The sequence below is a fragment of the Takifugu rubripes genome, chromosome 4 (assembly GCF_901000725.2).
Source record: "Takifugu rubripes chromosome 4, fTakRub1.2, whole genome shotgun sequence".
Taxonomy (NCBI): domain Eukaryota; kingdom Metazoa; phylum Chordata; class Actinopteri; order Tetraodontiformes; family Tetraodontidae; genus Takifugu; species Takifugu rubripes.
The window spans coordinates 5,129,522-5,143,599 of record NC_042288.1 but is presented as its reverse complement, the minus strand read 5'-3'; the positions used below and the strand labels follow the sequence as shown (position 1 = coordinate 5,143,599).

Here is a 14,078-nt window from a genome sequence, read left to right as displayed (position 1 = left end):
TTCTTCCAGATTGTTTGAATGTTTTAAGCTAACTGATCTTTTCTCAATTTCATTCCCAGCTCTGTCGCCTGCTGTCCTACCTGTGTGATTGTCAGATGCGCCAGAGAGTTGAAGCTGTGGCTGCTTTTTCTGACAGTTTTGTGGTTCAACTACAGGAGAACCAACGCTTCCGCTATAACGAGGTCATGCAAGCTCTCAATATGTCTGCTGCTCTTACTGCTCGCAAGACCAAAGAGTTCCGTTCACCTCCATGGGAACAGGTTATGAGAATATCATTATGATAGTCATATGATATCATATATCATTATGATAGTCAACAGAAGTTGTGAGCCTTTAGTTGTAATGGGGCTGGACATTTTGTGGACTTAATTCTTTAGATCAATATGCTGCTAAGATTCAGAGATGATGGGGTGAGCTGTCCTTGTCCAGTGGAAATCCAAGAACTTCTGCAAGAATTCCATCATCTCCTTAAAACACATTGTGGTAGGAAATATTATTGGGGAGAGATTACCCTTAAACTACCACAATGGAAATGCTATTTCACAGTTTTTTTTGTGTAGGTATTGAATCAGAGAGTGATGGAGAAGGTGAAGAGGTTGCTGAGGCATCAGTGAAAAATTTACTTCTCAGTCAAGTGGCGAAGGTCATTGGATTGAAGATCAAACCCTTTGAAGTAGCTGAGAGTAAAGCTGTCAATACTAGTAAGTGTGGACCATAGCCTTTTCTTCGCCATTCTGATTTCTAAAGAGGAATCCATCATATTAGGAATGCTTGAAGTACATATTCATATTTATCTATGCATGAAGAACACAGATGATTTTGATTGATTTTATTAGGATGCTGGTACATTTTATTTGTTCACTCATCTTCAGAGACTCTAAAAGATCTGATCTCTAAGACTATGGTTCACTGGTCTCAAGAGGCTAAGATGCAGGATCCAGAGCTGGTTAGAGCTGTCTTCTCACTGCTGCATTGCCAGTATCAAGGTCTTGGGGGCCAAATGGCAGGACCACTCTCCAGGACCTACTCAATCAGCCTGACTTCAGTGGATGACACCATGGCGCTCCTGTCCTCTCTGAGCCAAATCCGCTCCCTTTTATGTGTCTGCATGGGAAAGGAAGAAGAGAAACTTATGATCAGGAAACTGGGGTAGGTGATCGTTTGCTACATAACATGATGCATCCTTTGATGAGACCTGGCAGGGTCATCCTTGTTTTATTGTATTTATTGTGTTATGTACAGGGACATAATAAATAACAAGGTTTTCTACCAACACCCTGATCTAATGAGGACATTGGGAATGCATGAAACAGTAATGGAAGTGATGGTCAATGTTCTCGGAGAAGGAGAATCAAAGGTGGGACACATGTCAAGCTGTTTATAATAACATTGTGACGTAAAATTGTGACATTAACAGTGTTTATTCTCTAAAGGATTTAGTCACAGGAGAGGAATACCAATAAAGTAAAAAACATTAATTCAACTCCAGTTAATTCTGTGCTGTCTTTCCTTGTGTTTATGTTGTTTTGACAGGAAATTACGTTTCCAAAGATGGTTGCCAGCTGCTGTCGATTCTTGTGTTATTTTTGCCGTATCAGCCGTCACAATCAGGGAGCCCTGTTTGATCACCTCAGCTACCTGTTGGAAAACAGCAGCGTTGGACTTGGTAGTGTTCACAGAGCTAACCAAGCAGAATACACATTGAAGATGGTTTGTGGACAGAATAAATAGGTTCACATGTGATGACCTCTACACATAAACACAGAGAAAAGGATTCTTTTAGTGAATTTTTAGCTGAATTTTTCAGTTGAGCATTGAGTTATTTCTGCATCACAGTTTTATCTTTGTCTCGTAGCTTCACCGTCCATGCGTGGTGCAACTCCCCTGGACGTTGCAGCAGCGTCTGTTATGGATAACAATGAGCTGGCCTTAGCACTGACTGAGTCTGACCTACAGAAGGTGATTTTACTTAAACCCATCGGTTTCAAAAGCTGACTGAAGCCATTTGGTGTCTCTCTTACATCCTTTTCCTCCACATCCCCCCAATAACAGGACTAATCACTTTGATCTCTGTGCACCTTATAAACCCCTTCGTTGTCTGTACTATCCTATGTTCAGGTTATCCAATATCTTGCCAGCTGTGGACTGAAAAGCTGCCCAATGCTGTTGGCTAAAGGTTACCCTGATATTGGATGGAATCCTGTGGAAGGGGAGCGTTACCTGGACTTTCTACGCTTTGCTGTCTTTTGTAATGGTAACCTCGTAGTTTGATTAATAAAAAGCTCTGTGATCACTTCTAAACTTGACAACTTTCAAGTATCAAAGCATGTTTCCATAGTTGTGTTAAGATCCACTTGCTCAACCTGAATGCATTTACAAACCTATTTAAAGGATACAGCAAGTTCTTGTGCTCCAAACAAGAATATCTTCAGTGTGCATGATAACCTCTATGGAGTCTCTGGTATTGATTTCTGTTGTTCTGCATCAATGCCCAAGAGTCAGCATTTACCTTCATTCACTGCCCTTGAGAACATTGACTGCCAGCTTTTATTGGCTTTCTATATCATGAGTCAAATAGCTTTTTGAAATGTACTTTTTATACCTATGAAACATGTGTGTGGTACATTTACATTGTATTATTCATCAAGGCCTCCCATTGCACCAGAAATGGGAAAAACCTGTTTCTCTTCTCTCCATTCCTTCATTACAGGTGAGAGCGTAGAGGAGAATGCTTATATGGTGTTGAGGCTACTGATACGTCGACCTGAGTGTTTTGGCCCTGCCTTACAAGGAGATGGAGGAACTGGTCTCCTAGCGGCCATGAGGGAGGCCATCAGAATTTCAGATGACCCATCCATTGACGGATCTTCCTGCCCACACCAGGCCAACAGAACAATGTCAGTAGTCAACATTTGGATGATTTTCATGGTGGAGGAGTTGGTACATTCTGTTCAGTTCTGGGGTCAATTCCAGCTGTCTAATATGGAATTTGTTCTTCCATTACTGTGTGAGCTTTTTTCTGGGCACTACTGGTTTTCTCCTACAGTCAGTTAGGCTTTAAATTGGCCCTTGAGTGATGTAGTGATAATGCGTTGAGGGTGTGTACCTGCCTCTCACCTCCTAGTGTCACAAGGTGAGAGGCGGGTGTGTACACCTTGTGATGTGGCTGTTGTCTGCTTTAAAGTCTTTATTAATGGACACTGAGCAGTCGAGTACCAACTGGAAGATTAGCACAAAGTGTGCACACAGTACTGCAGCTCAATTATGATTCACTCTCAGATTTCATCAGGTTAATTGTTGTTTATCAGGACAAGCAGGGAATATATTATGCTGGCTAGAATAGAGCATCAAGTTCATTTTTTCACAAGCTTTGACCATTCTGCTGATTCCTCCAACAGAGACGTTGTCCAGGACAATGGCGATGACCTCATTCATATGGGACATGCAATCCTGACCTTCTACTCAGCCCTTATTGACTTGCTTGGCCGCTGTGCTCCAGAGATGCATGTGAGTGTTTTCTCAATGTCTACAGCCTTTCTACTTAAAAACTTACTAATGCCTGATTCAGTAAAGCCCAGTAGAGAAATACAGCAAATGACATACATTCATTAAAATACATTTATATGTTTAGCTAAATACTCCCAAAACACACATGATGAGTAATCACAACATAAAACATTTCACATGTAAACTTTAAGGGAATGCATTAGAATTAAGTCAAGGTTTTTGTGAAATGCTTTGATTTAAGAAGTGATTGATTGAATCAAGATAGACAGAAAAACCTTTACTCGAATAACAGCTTCATTTTTAACGGTTTTTTGTCCATAATTTAATTGACATCTGTAATTCAATTATGTATTGAATGACACATAAAAGAAGATATTTTTATATTTTTCATTAAGTTTGATGATTATGGTTTTTTGCTCTTATCTCAAACATCAATATCTGAAATTAATCGAACATTTCATGAGATCAAAGAGGTATCTGACTAGAGCTGGTTTGACTGACTTTGTTTCAGTTGATTCAAGGTGGGAGAGGAGACGCTCTCCGCATCAGAGCCATTCTGAGGTCACTTGTGCCCGTTCACGACCTTGAAGGCGTCATCAGCAGCTCCTTCTGTGTCCCTTCAGCATCTAAAGGCAAATTAAAATGATTGACTACACAGCATTCTAAAATGCTGCTTTTGTCATTGTTACTAGTTAATCTCACCAGGTAAATTGAAGAAAGAGGAGGATACGTTTCTGCTTCACAACTCATCACATTAGATGACACTGATAAGAAGTGATTTATGGTTAAATTCTGCCTGATTTCCTGCTGTTGCTCAGATGTTGATCTAGGGATCATGTAACTTTGTTGTGCTCAAAGTTACTCTACTTTTCATTTTTATTTACAGATGGTTGTGGTATTGTTGAACCCAACCTTTCCACGGTGTTTTGTCCGGATCACAAGGCAGCAATGGTTCTGTTCTTGGATCGGGTTTATGGCATAGAGAAACAGAGCTTCCTTCTCCACCTAATAGAAGTTGGGTTTTTGCCGGATCTTCAGGCAGCTGTCTCTCTTGACACGGTAAGGAAAAAAATATTCCATTTAATTACTCTCTCCACATGCTCGAAGGTCACATTTTAATACTGAGCAACATTTTTTGTCCAGTGGTAAAGCTCTAGAAGGATGAGGGACTTTAGAGGATGTTTGGAATAGCCAGATCATTCAGCTGTGTGGTTTGCTGCTTTCCTGATTTGTAGCATTGTTGATAAAGCAGAGGTTCAGCACAAATCCCATTTTCCTGCTCTGATCAACATCCACAAGGTGTCAGCAAAGAAGTGCTGCATATGTGTAAAGTAAATGTGTGATTGAATTATTCCAGTTTACTGTAACTTTTGTAAATGTTATCCTCCTTTTCCCCACGCTGCAGGTTGAGTTGGCATCGACTGACATGGCTCTTGCCCTCAACAGATACTTGTGTGCCAGTGTGCTTCCACTGCTCACCAAATATTCAGCCCTCTTCTGTCATCTGGAAGATCACATCCTACTGGTGGATTCTCTTATTCAGGCCATTTACAGCCTCTCTAATGCTCTTAGCTTGACAAAGGCTCAGAGAGACACTATTGAAGACTGTTTACTGGCATTGTGCAGGTCAGATTTTAAGTCAATGTTTAATCTATTATATGAACTAATTGTCTGTAAAGTATGTATTAGCCATTTTTCCCTGTCCAGTTACAGCACATTATCTGTTCCCTGACCTCAAATGGCTGAATTTATGTTGAGAAATGAGGACTAGACAAAAATCCAGCAATCACATCTGCACAGTCCTTATCTATTAATTCTCTCTTTTCATGACTAAATTCAGTGAGAGTTTAGGTTGGTCAAACCTTTTTATGGCTCTCTACTGAGCCCTATCTTTGTACTGTATTTTTCTGCTCATCTGGTTAACTTTGCTCTCACTGGTATCCTCAGTAAACTGCAGCCATCTTTGATGCAGCCTCTTCTTCGACGGCTTGTTTTTGATGTCCTTCACTTGACAGAATACAACAAATTGGCTCTAAAGGTGATGTAGAAACACATGCTTCAGCTTAAAAAAGTAAAATATGACAGTTAATCAAGTTAAAATTACATATTTTGCCTTAATCTACCAGCTTTTGACTAGTCACTACGAGCAGAGATCCCAGTACTACTTGATGGTGGGAGAGCTGAGCCACCACAGTTTGGCCTCTGAAGAGGAGCTCCATTTATCTCAGAAGTTGTACTGGAGTGTGTTCAAAGCCGTGAATAAGAAAGTAAATTATACCAAATATCTTTCTACACACAGATCATCTAAAAATGAGCTGACAGTGTAATCTCACCATGCATTCAAAGCATGTATTTTAATCCCCCTCAAAGTCTGTTGCACCAGGAATGTGTTTGATTTTCTCTTGCTGGTGTTTTTCACCCTGTAGAAAAGGGAAAGATGTAGTGGAAGATGTAACATATCTTAGACATTTTTCCTTGCATGAGTATTTTTCACAATTACTGCGCCCGACTGATTTAGAACATCAAAGATTTCAGTTCATCGATCAAATATGCACCAAATTTGTAAGGGGGCAGGGGGTCCTGCCTCCAGACATAACATTCCTGAGTTATGGAACACAACTTTACGCAAGGAGAGTACGGTAACAGCTCTATTCTCAGAGTTTCCACCATTACACTCTGCTTTGTTTCCAAACCTCAACTGCAGCCGTATGAGCCTCAGCTGTTCAGGCTGTGTGTCCAGTGTCTGGCGGCTGTGGCCAACGCTTTGCCTCCTGATCACAGCGACACTGGTTACCAATCTCAAGCTGAAGGAAAAGCCTCCGCTGACACAGATGGGCAGTTTGACCCCCAGCCTATTGATACCTCCAAGTAAGACCATCTCCATGGATACTGATTGATTTTTAGATCAAAATAAATTCATGATGATCTTCCAGATTATGAACATGAGATTGCATTTTTTGGGCTGGATTTAATTGTGGAGCTGCCATTTTTATTATTAGGTGTCACTGTCTCAATATGCATTTTTTTTAAAAATGTGCTGCATTAACTTGATTTCTTTCTCTGTTCGAGTGTTTCTGTGCCAGAAAGATTAGAGTTTATAGTGAACAAGTATGCAGAGCACACTCATGAGAAGTGGTCACTGGACAAGGTACTGCTGCCAAATTAAATATATACTACAGCCTGTCAGAAGTGTTGGTAAATTTGGATATTGCGAGCAGCGTTTTTGTAATAGTATGTTTTTGTGGTAGTTTGCTAATGGCTGGGTCCATGGTGAGCAGCTATGTGAGAACAGCAAAATCCATCCTCTCCTCAAGCCATACAGAGCTCTCGCTGAGAAGGTACAGAATCAGTAGGCCTGTATGTCAGTCTACACATATCAAAACAGTTCAACCATACTTTCATTCTGTCCTTGTCTTTCTCCTGCAAGGAGAAAGAAGCATATCGCTGCGCAATCAAAGAGACAATAAAGAGTATGTTGGCCTTTGGGTGGACCATAGAGAGGACCAAAGAAGGAGAGGCACGTGACGTGCATACCTGCACACGCAGAGTCTCTCAGTCTGGACAACAGGTATGAGAACTGTACTTTACTGGGCTTCATAGCACTTCTCTAAGTAGAAGTTTTCTAAATTACACCTTTTTTTTGTTTTTGGTTCTAGCTGTCATTTGAAGGAGCATCAACATTCAGTCCTAAAGCCACAGACATGAGCGCCATCACCTTATCCTGGGATCAATGTGTAAGCGTTTCTCCTTTGTTTCTTTTTTAAAGAACAGCGAGCATTTAAATATTATAATCTTTATAAATGTATAGACCTGTTCATGTGATCATTATTAAAACTAGTGCTGCAAATGTGCATAAAATAATACTTCTCTGTTTGGTCTATTTCTTTGTGAAAAGACAATGGCTGAACAGTTGGCTGAAAATTACCACAGTTCCTGGGCAAAAAGGAGGAAATTAGACTATGAGACTAGAGGTACTGTGTCATTGTTTCAACTGTTCTGTTATTTGTCCTCTTATTCAACCCTTGGAACCACAGATCAGCTAACAAATATTTATTTGTGTCAGGAGGTGGCGGTCATTCCATGATTGTTCCTTATGATACCCTGACTGCCAAGGAGAAGACCAAATTTAGAGAAAGGGCCCAAGACATCCTCAAGTTCCTTCATCTTAATGGGTACACTGTGTGGAGGCAAGTACAGAATGAGCTCATGGCTGTAGGAGAGCAAGGAGGGTTCGAAAAGTACATGAGTTCACCCGTTTAGGTCAAAAGAGTCTTAAAGTTCATATGTTTCACTTTGACTGACTCTCCCTTTGACAACACAGCCAGTAAACTGTTTTATGAATGTAATAATTTGTAATTTATTAAACTATTGAAGAATCTGAGATGTTTGTTGAAGCTGTTGCTTTGAAATGTTTGATGTCACTGTTACCACAGGGATCGGAGGACAGTGGAGGTAGACTTTCCAGCTGTGGCCAATTGCTTTGGCTCCACTCTGCTCAAGCAGTTTCTTTCCCACACTGAAAATGCCCAGGAGCACATGCTGGAATTGGGTATGATTATAGTGTGCATGAATGCAGACTGAGAAAATAATCATGGCTAAACAAAAAATGACTTCACGGGACCTTTTTGATCATTTGTGACAATTTGTGACCTCAAAACACAAAATTATTTATAGATTCTTTTCAGATCAGCTCCGTGTATACGACTAGCAGAAATAAAGTCATGCTTCCCTTTTTCAGTATATCTCTGTACAGCAACATCTTTTAAAGTGTTACATGCATTGACTTCTTAACTGTTTGTTTCTATTCAGAGGTGATGCAAGCCAGAGGACAGATGTATAAGGGGGAGCGAGCTCCACAACATCAACCAATACTGTTTTTCTACAAGGTTAATCTCAGATTAACACATCTCTAAACTCCCTAGAAATCACCTTTCTGTTCAGTGTCTTACATTGATTAAATTCTCTTCCAATTTAACTTCTCATTGGCCTTTTTGCTTCATTCCAATTATGTCATTTAATTACTTTTGTTGGATGACTGCCATGGGCAAACCATCTAAAGTAAAGTCATCATGGCTGTGTAATATAACCATTTGTCATCGATTGCCTTCATAATATTGATCAATGCATGCAGTTCTGCATCGCAAATGAGGAAACTGGCCTCTTTATAATTCCTGGGAGGCCCAGAGTCAGACCCTTTCAATCAGGACTTTGACCATGTCACCAGCCAAATCTCAGAAGCTCCATCACCTCTCAGCCTTTCATGCTTGAATATTGAGCATGACATATTTAGCCTGTTTCTGCCAAGGTTAGCTACTTTGTCCATCATATAAACTCACTCCAGTTAACTTACAATACAATCGCCTTTGTAATTATAGCAAAAATCATTTTAAACAAGAACTATTCAGATGCCTAATGATAAGCTGTATTTGTAGTTGATGCTGGACTTCTCTCTGTGTTACAGGTTATCCTACCTCTTTTGGAAGAGTATATGAGAACCCACCGTCTTTATTTTCTGTCCTCCTCTATGAGCTCAAGGGGTAAAAGAGGCCATGCGTCCAACAAGGAAAAGGAAATGATTGCTAGGTCTGTAATATCTCTTCAGGGTTACTGACACTGTTGCACATAGTCATTCACAATTTCCCTGCAATATTTGATCTTTTTCTTTGATCCATTTCTTTCTACAAAAGAGAACTAGTTCTGACATCCCTCTGATTTCATGCCCCATATTCAGCCTCTTTTGTAAGATCGCAGAACTCATCAGACACAGGCTGCCACTCTTTGGTAAGGATCATGATTAAAAGGATCTTTTTTCACTAATAATATTTTTCCTAGTTTACTCTTTGTCTGACAGTGAGTGTGTGTTTTTTTATCTTTATTGTGTCTTCTGTACTTTCCCAGGGAATGATGCCTCTACGCTTTCAAACTGCCTCTGTGCTTTGGCTCAGGCTCTGGATGCCAGGTAGCTAGTAGGCACTGCTGTCAGTCTGCTTAAATTGCTTTACTTGGTCCCATCGGTGTCACATCAGCACATGACAGATAAAATGACTGTTTTAATTGAGCTACTGAGCGCATTGACTCCCGAAGGACCGTTCCTCTGATGCATGACAGTAGGAGTATAATCTTGGATTTGCAGTGATTGCTGTCATTCAAACTTGTCTGTTTAGAGCTTTTAATTGCTTTGATTAAAGATTATAAAAAAGCACTAGAACCAAATAACATTTCATTCATTAAGCATTCATCATCTGAGTCTGTTTGTTAGAAAGCAACATGTATGCTATTATTTGAGAGAAACGCAACATCTAGACCTTATAAAGTGTTCTTTCTTCTCTAGAACCTTGATGAAGTCGGCCCCGGAGTCTGTCCACTCGTCTCTGAATTCATTTTTTGAAACATCTGCAGCTGATCTGGAGATGACTGTGGAAAACCTTTCTATGAACATGGCTTGTCTGCCTCAGATTAGGAACCAACATGCTAGAGGTGCTGCCAGAGTTCTCAGCCACACCAGCTCTGTTCTCCTTCCTATGCTCACTTCACTCTTCCAGCACCTTGGCCTCCAGAACTATGGAGGAGACCTCCTGGGTAATGGCTTCCTTGTTGTGCACCTGGAAATACCAACTTTAACAAGATAAAAAATATGATATTCCATCATTTGGCTTGTTTGCTTTCATCTGTATGTTATGTAATTGGATGAACAGCTGGTTTCCACACCCCTGAAATCACACAGGAGCTTCTTCTCTCCACATTACCCTGCCATATCTTTGAACTGCCTTTCTCATGGTCACAGAGCAACAAGAGCACATTTTCTCCTGACCAGCCAAGTTTCGGTCATTTGCAGAATCTGCAGCTGACCTTCCAATTCAGTGTCCTTGGTGTTTCGTTTTGATCTGAAATTCAAGTTTCTCCTTGTTTTTTCAGTAGGGAGTATCCAGGTTTCATGCTACAGGATCCTCAACAGCCTCTACACGCTTGGAACGACCAGCAGCCTCTACATGGAAGAGTAAAGAATAATCCTTCTTTATTTGCACCGTTACTTTGCTTTTGTTCATTTTTGTACTTGTGATTATCATCGTTTTATGAATTTTTGCAAGGACCCAAATGAACAAAAACAGACAAATCCCTTTCACCAAAGTCTTTTAAAAGCAAAGAATATCTCACAAGCATTAACAGAATTTCTCCTCGGTGAGACAAAGCAAAGGGCCACAAGGTTCCATGACACTGGCCAAAATTTAAACTGCTCCATGAAAGGCAGACTATTTAGAACTTGTATAGTAGAAGGGAACACAGTCTACATACACATATGCATACATACACACAGGTATATGCATGCAAGGTTAGATAATTGGGTATAGGTGAGAATGATCAGGGCCTGGAAACATGCAGGAAATCTCTGAATCAAAGAGGAAGAAACATGAGAAACTAAACCAAAACAGGAAAATATCTTCAAAACATCAAGACCTGCAAAAATGCGTCACACAGGCTACTGTTGTCTTATTCATCTACTAGGCTTGTATCAAGGTTATTAACGCTAAGCTGTGGAGTTCAGACTTTAGTCATGTTCTTATGTGCTAACGCAACATTTTTGTGCAGGCAGAGGCCAGCAGCAGGTGCTTGTCTCGCAGCACTGACAGGAACTTTTCCTGTATGTTTCCTGGAGCCAGCTCTAAATCAAAATAACCCTTACTCCATCTATAATACCATATGTGCCTTGGAGAGAGAAGGTATCTGTTTTAGCCTTTTGTAGCCCATTGAATCCGATTTCAAAGCAAAATCCTGAAACCCAGTCTGATTCTCTTTTAGAGCTGGGGCTACCTGATCATGTGGAGGACGTGTGTCCTCTCTTGCCTTCTCTGGAACAGGCTTTAAGAGATGTGAAGCAGCTGGCTGGTGCTGGGGCTGGAGCTCGCCAGACCCAGTACATTCATGTCACTGAGGTCATTTTACCCATGCTGTGCAGCTATATGTCTTTTTGGTGGTCCTGGGGACCAGAGGGACATCCGGATAGCCCTATGTGTACCTCTGTAACTCCTCACCATGCTAGTGACCTACTTGGACATGTCCTCCGTATTATCCACAACCACGTGGGCACCAGTCAGGGTGACTGGATGAAACAGATGGCAGGTATTATTGGTTATGTAAGATACTGGTGTGGATTTCAGAAATACTTTTAAATTTCTCATCATTACTGTGTCCGTTCCTCTCAGTTCACTGCCTGTCAATCATATGTCATGGTCACTCTGAGCTCCTAAAGACTCACTTCCTGCCACTAATGGGAAAACTGAAAAAGAGGGCAGAAAGTGTGCTGCTGGAGGAGGAGCGGATGAAAACAGAAGGGGGTGATACTTCTGAAGCAGAGCTGGAGATACAGCAGAAGTTCATGGTGCTGGTGGCCGATCTCTATGCTTTTTACCCCCTCCTTATTCCATTTGTGGATTCTAATAGGTAAAGAATCATAAAAATGAGTTTGATTGCTAAGAAAAACAGCTCCAAAACAAGTGTTTCATAAATTTAATATGAACCTGTAATTAAGTTCCAAATAAGGAAAATTTCACTTATCAATGTCTAATTCTGTTTTGATTAATCTCTGAACAATCACTTTAATTGCAGATAAACAACAAATCAACCTAGTACTCATTAAACAGCCAGGCCTGCGCATGTTGGCTGTTGTTTTGAACATCATTCACTGGATGACGTTTTTTCAAGCAGTAAATTGTCTATTTTCAAATTCTTCTTTTTGATCTTTTTGAATCCCTCAACAGATTCTTAAGCTGCCACAGTCTTCTTTCCCAGACAGCTCTTTGCATGTCATCATGGTGTCCACTCCTACTTCAACAGCTCTTACGTGCATATAGACGATAGAAAGATTGTAACCACTATTTGAGCACATGTTTATATTCTGTTCTTTTATATGTTTTATCCTCAGAGTCCACTGGTGGAAGGAGTCAAACCCAGAGGCTGAGCAGCTGTTTCTCATGGTGTCAGAGGTCTTCATATTCTGGGCAAAATCTCATGTAAATATTACAATTTGTATACCTCTTCCTTTTTTATAAATCCACAGTACTTTTCCTGTAAATATTTAAAGTGCCTTTAACTGACAACAGAACTTCAAGTGGGAGGAACAGAACTACGTGGTCCAAAATGAAATCAACAGCTTGCTTTTCTTGGTCAACAGCGACAGTTTGTCCAAGGTCAGTCATTTTCTAATTCAGGGTATAGATGTTGTGTTGTGTTCTCTTCTATCGTCGGTCGTCACTAGTGCTATGCCTGTACACTATAAAAACTATTTGTAATTTTAATAAGTGACATTAAGCAGATTTTTTTTTTTTTACAAATTAAATACTATTGTTGCTTTTCTTCATGAGATTGTCATTGTGAGACATGAAACCTGATGATAAGCTGTGAAGCCTTCATGGCATTAATGGGTCAAGGCTTTTGTTATCTTTATGGTTATCAATATTTAGCTCAACCATGAAAAAAGGAAGATGAAGAAAAAGGGGGATCGTTATTCCACACACACCTCTCTCATTGTGGCCTCCTTGAAGAGGTTGCTCCCCGTGGGACTCAGGAATTGTCTCCTGAGCGACCAGAGTCTTATAACATTGGCTAAAAATGGCTTCGCCCAGGTCAGTTGCAAATGTGAAACCACATCACCGTTAATGCTCAACTTGAAGACAAAACCTTATAAAATGGTTAGTTGGTTTTTGTGATGGACTGTGATGTTAGGAGATTGTGTTAACAGTGAGTGCCTTTAAATGTCTCTTGAGAATTTAATGATTTGCGCTCTTGATTTGCTCAGAAAAACCCTGAAGATGAAATTCGAAAACGTATTTTTAGCAACTTCACACAACTTCAGAGTCAGGTAAAGACCAGCACTGTGCTTTAATGCCTGTTTTATCAGAATATTACAAATATGTTTGGGAACTAATTTAATTTGTTGTGCATGAAAAACATTAAATTAAAGAAAATAATCATTCTCTTTTGTATCCCACACAAGTGGAAATAAAACACAAGAACCCAAACTGCATAATATCCCCCCTACAGTCTGAAGGCAGAATAATTGGGTGATAAATCAAACCTCTTCAAACCTTTTTCACCCATGTTTAATAATCTGAAGTTAATTTGTTATTGTCTGCCCAAGAGTCAGAAGGTGTAGTTCATATTTTAATAACTCGTTAAACTAGGAAGCAAACATCCAGATTTGTTTGACCAGAAGTGAAATTATTCAAACCACAACATTTGTTCCATGATTTGCTGGTTCTATACAGGAAAGCGAATGAGAGCAACAACATGTTTCTTAAATGCCAACAACTCCCAACCAAACTACCCAGTCCATGTTTTTAAGTTTCAATATAAAGTAGGTCTCAGTAATAAGATGCCATTAAACATAAAGATTGTTGTTTTTATTAGGATCAAAACATTTTGAACGATAAAACACACGATGCAGAATATGGACGACAGCGAGGGACGATCCCTGATGTCCAAACGACTGTAGAGAAGATTTTGAACATGGGTCGAGTTTTGTGTTACCTGGATCAGGTGAACCTTTTCTTTAATTTAAAAAAATACTCATTGAT

The 14,078-nt window shown here is 40.0% G+C and overlaps 1 protein-coding gene across 3 annotated transcripts in view; it reads left to right on the top strand.

Moving 5' to 3' along the window:
* The window catches only part of ryr2b (ryanodine receptor 2b (cardiac)), a 47,750-nt gene that overhangs the window by 17,997 nt on the left and 15,675 nt on the right, over positions 1–14,078 (top strand). For all 3 annotated transcript variants that reach the window (XM_029835473.1, XM_029835472.1, XM_029835471.1), the window contains 37 exons: positions 60–260; positions 378–483; positions 561–701; positions 873–1,149; positions 1,243–1,357; positions 1,534–1,666; positions 1,856–1,959; positions 2,119–2,254; positions 2,711–2,897; positions 3,399–3,507; positions 4,019–4,139; positions 4,394–4,566; positions 4,913–5,133; positions 5,455–5,545; positions 5,634–5,774; positions 6,212–6,375; positions 6,577–6,655; positions 6,756–6,845; positions 6,935–7,075; positions 7,164–7,241; positions 7,403–7,478; positions 7,571–7,694; positions 7,941–8,056; positions 8,317–8,393; positions 8,969–9,090; positions 9,239–9,288; positions 9,406–9,466; positions 9,839–10,086; positions 10,423–10,504; positions 11,095–11,225; positions 11,305–11,625; positions 11,709–11,946; positions 12,428–12,515; positions 12,606–12,692; positions 12,966–13,127; positions 13,301–13,363; positions 13,912–14,040. In XM_029835473.1, coding sequence (XP_029691333.1) covers positions 60–260; positions 378–483; positions 561–701; positions 873–1,149; positions 1,243–1,357; positions 1,534–1,666; positions 1,856–1,959; positions 2,119–2,254; positions 2,711–2,897; positions 3,399–3,507; positions 4,019–4,139; positions 4,394–4,566; positions 4,913–5,133; positions 5,455–5,545; positions 5,634–5,774; positions 6,212–6,375; positions 6,577–6,655; positions 6,756–6,845; positions 6,935–7,075; positions 7,164–7,241; positions 7,403–7,478; positions 7,571–7,694; positions 7,941–8,056; positions 8,317–8,393; positions 8,969–9,090; positions 9,239–9,288; positions 9,406–9,466; positions 9,839–10,086; positions 10,423–10,504; positions 11,095–11,225; positions 11,305–11,625; positions 11,709–11,946; positions 12,428–12,515; positions 12,606–12,692; positions 12,966–13,127; positions 13,301–13,363; positions 13,912–14,040 — 4,983 coding nt within the window. The remainder of the gene's footprint in view (positions 1–59; positions 261–377; positions 484–560; positions 702–872; positions 1,150–1,242; positions 1,358–1,533; positions 1,667–1,855; positions 1,960–2,118; positions 2,255–2,710; positions 2,898–3,398; positions 3,508–4,018; positions 4,140–4,393; positions 4,567–4,912; positions 5,134–5,454; positions 5,546–5,633; positions 5,775–6,211; positions 6,376–6,576; positions 6,656–6,755; positions 6,846–6,934; positions 7,076–7,163; positions 7,242–7,402; positions 7,479–7,570; positions 7,695–7,940; positions 8,057–8,316; positions 8,394–8,968; positions 9,091–9,238; positions 9,289–9,405; positions 9,467–9,838; positions 10,087–10,422; positions 10,505–11,094; positions 11,226–11,304; positions 11,626–11,708; positions 11,947–12,427; positions 12,516–12,605; positions 12,693–12,965; positions 13,128–13,300; positions 13,364–13,911; positions 14,041–14,078) is intronic.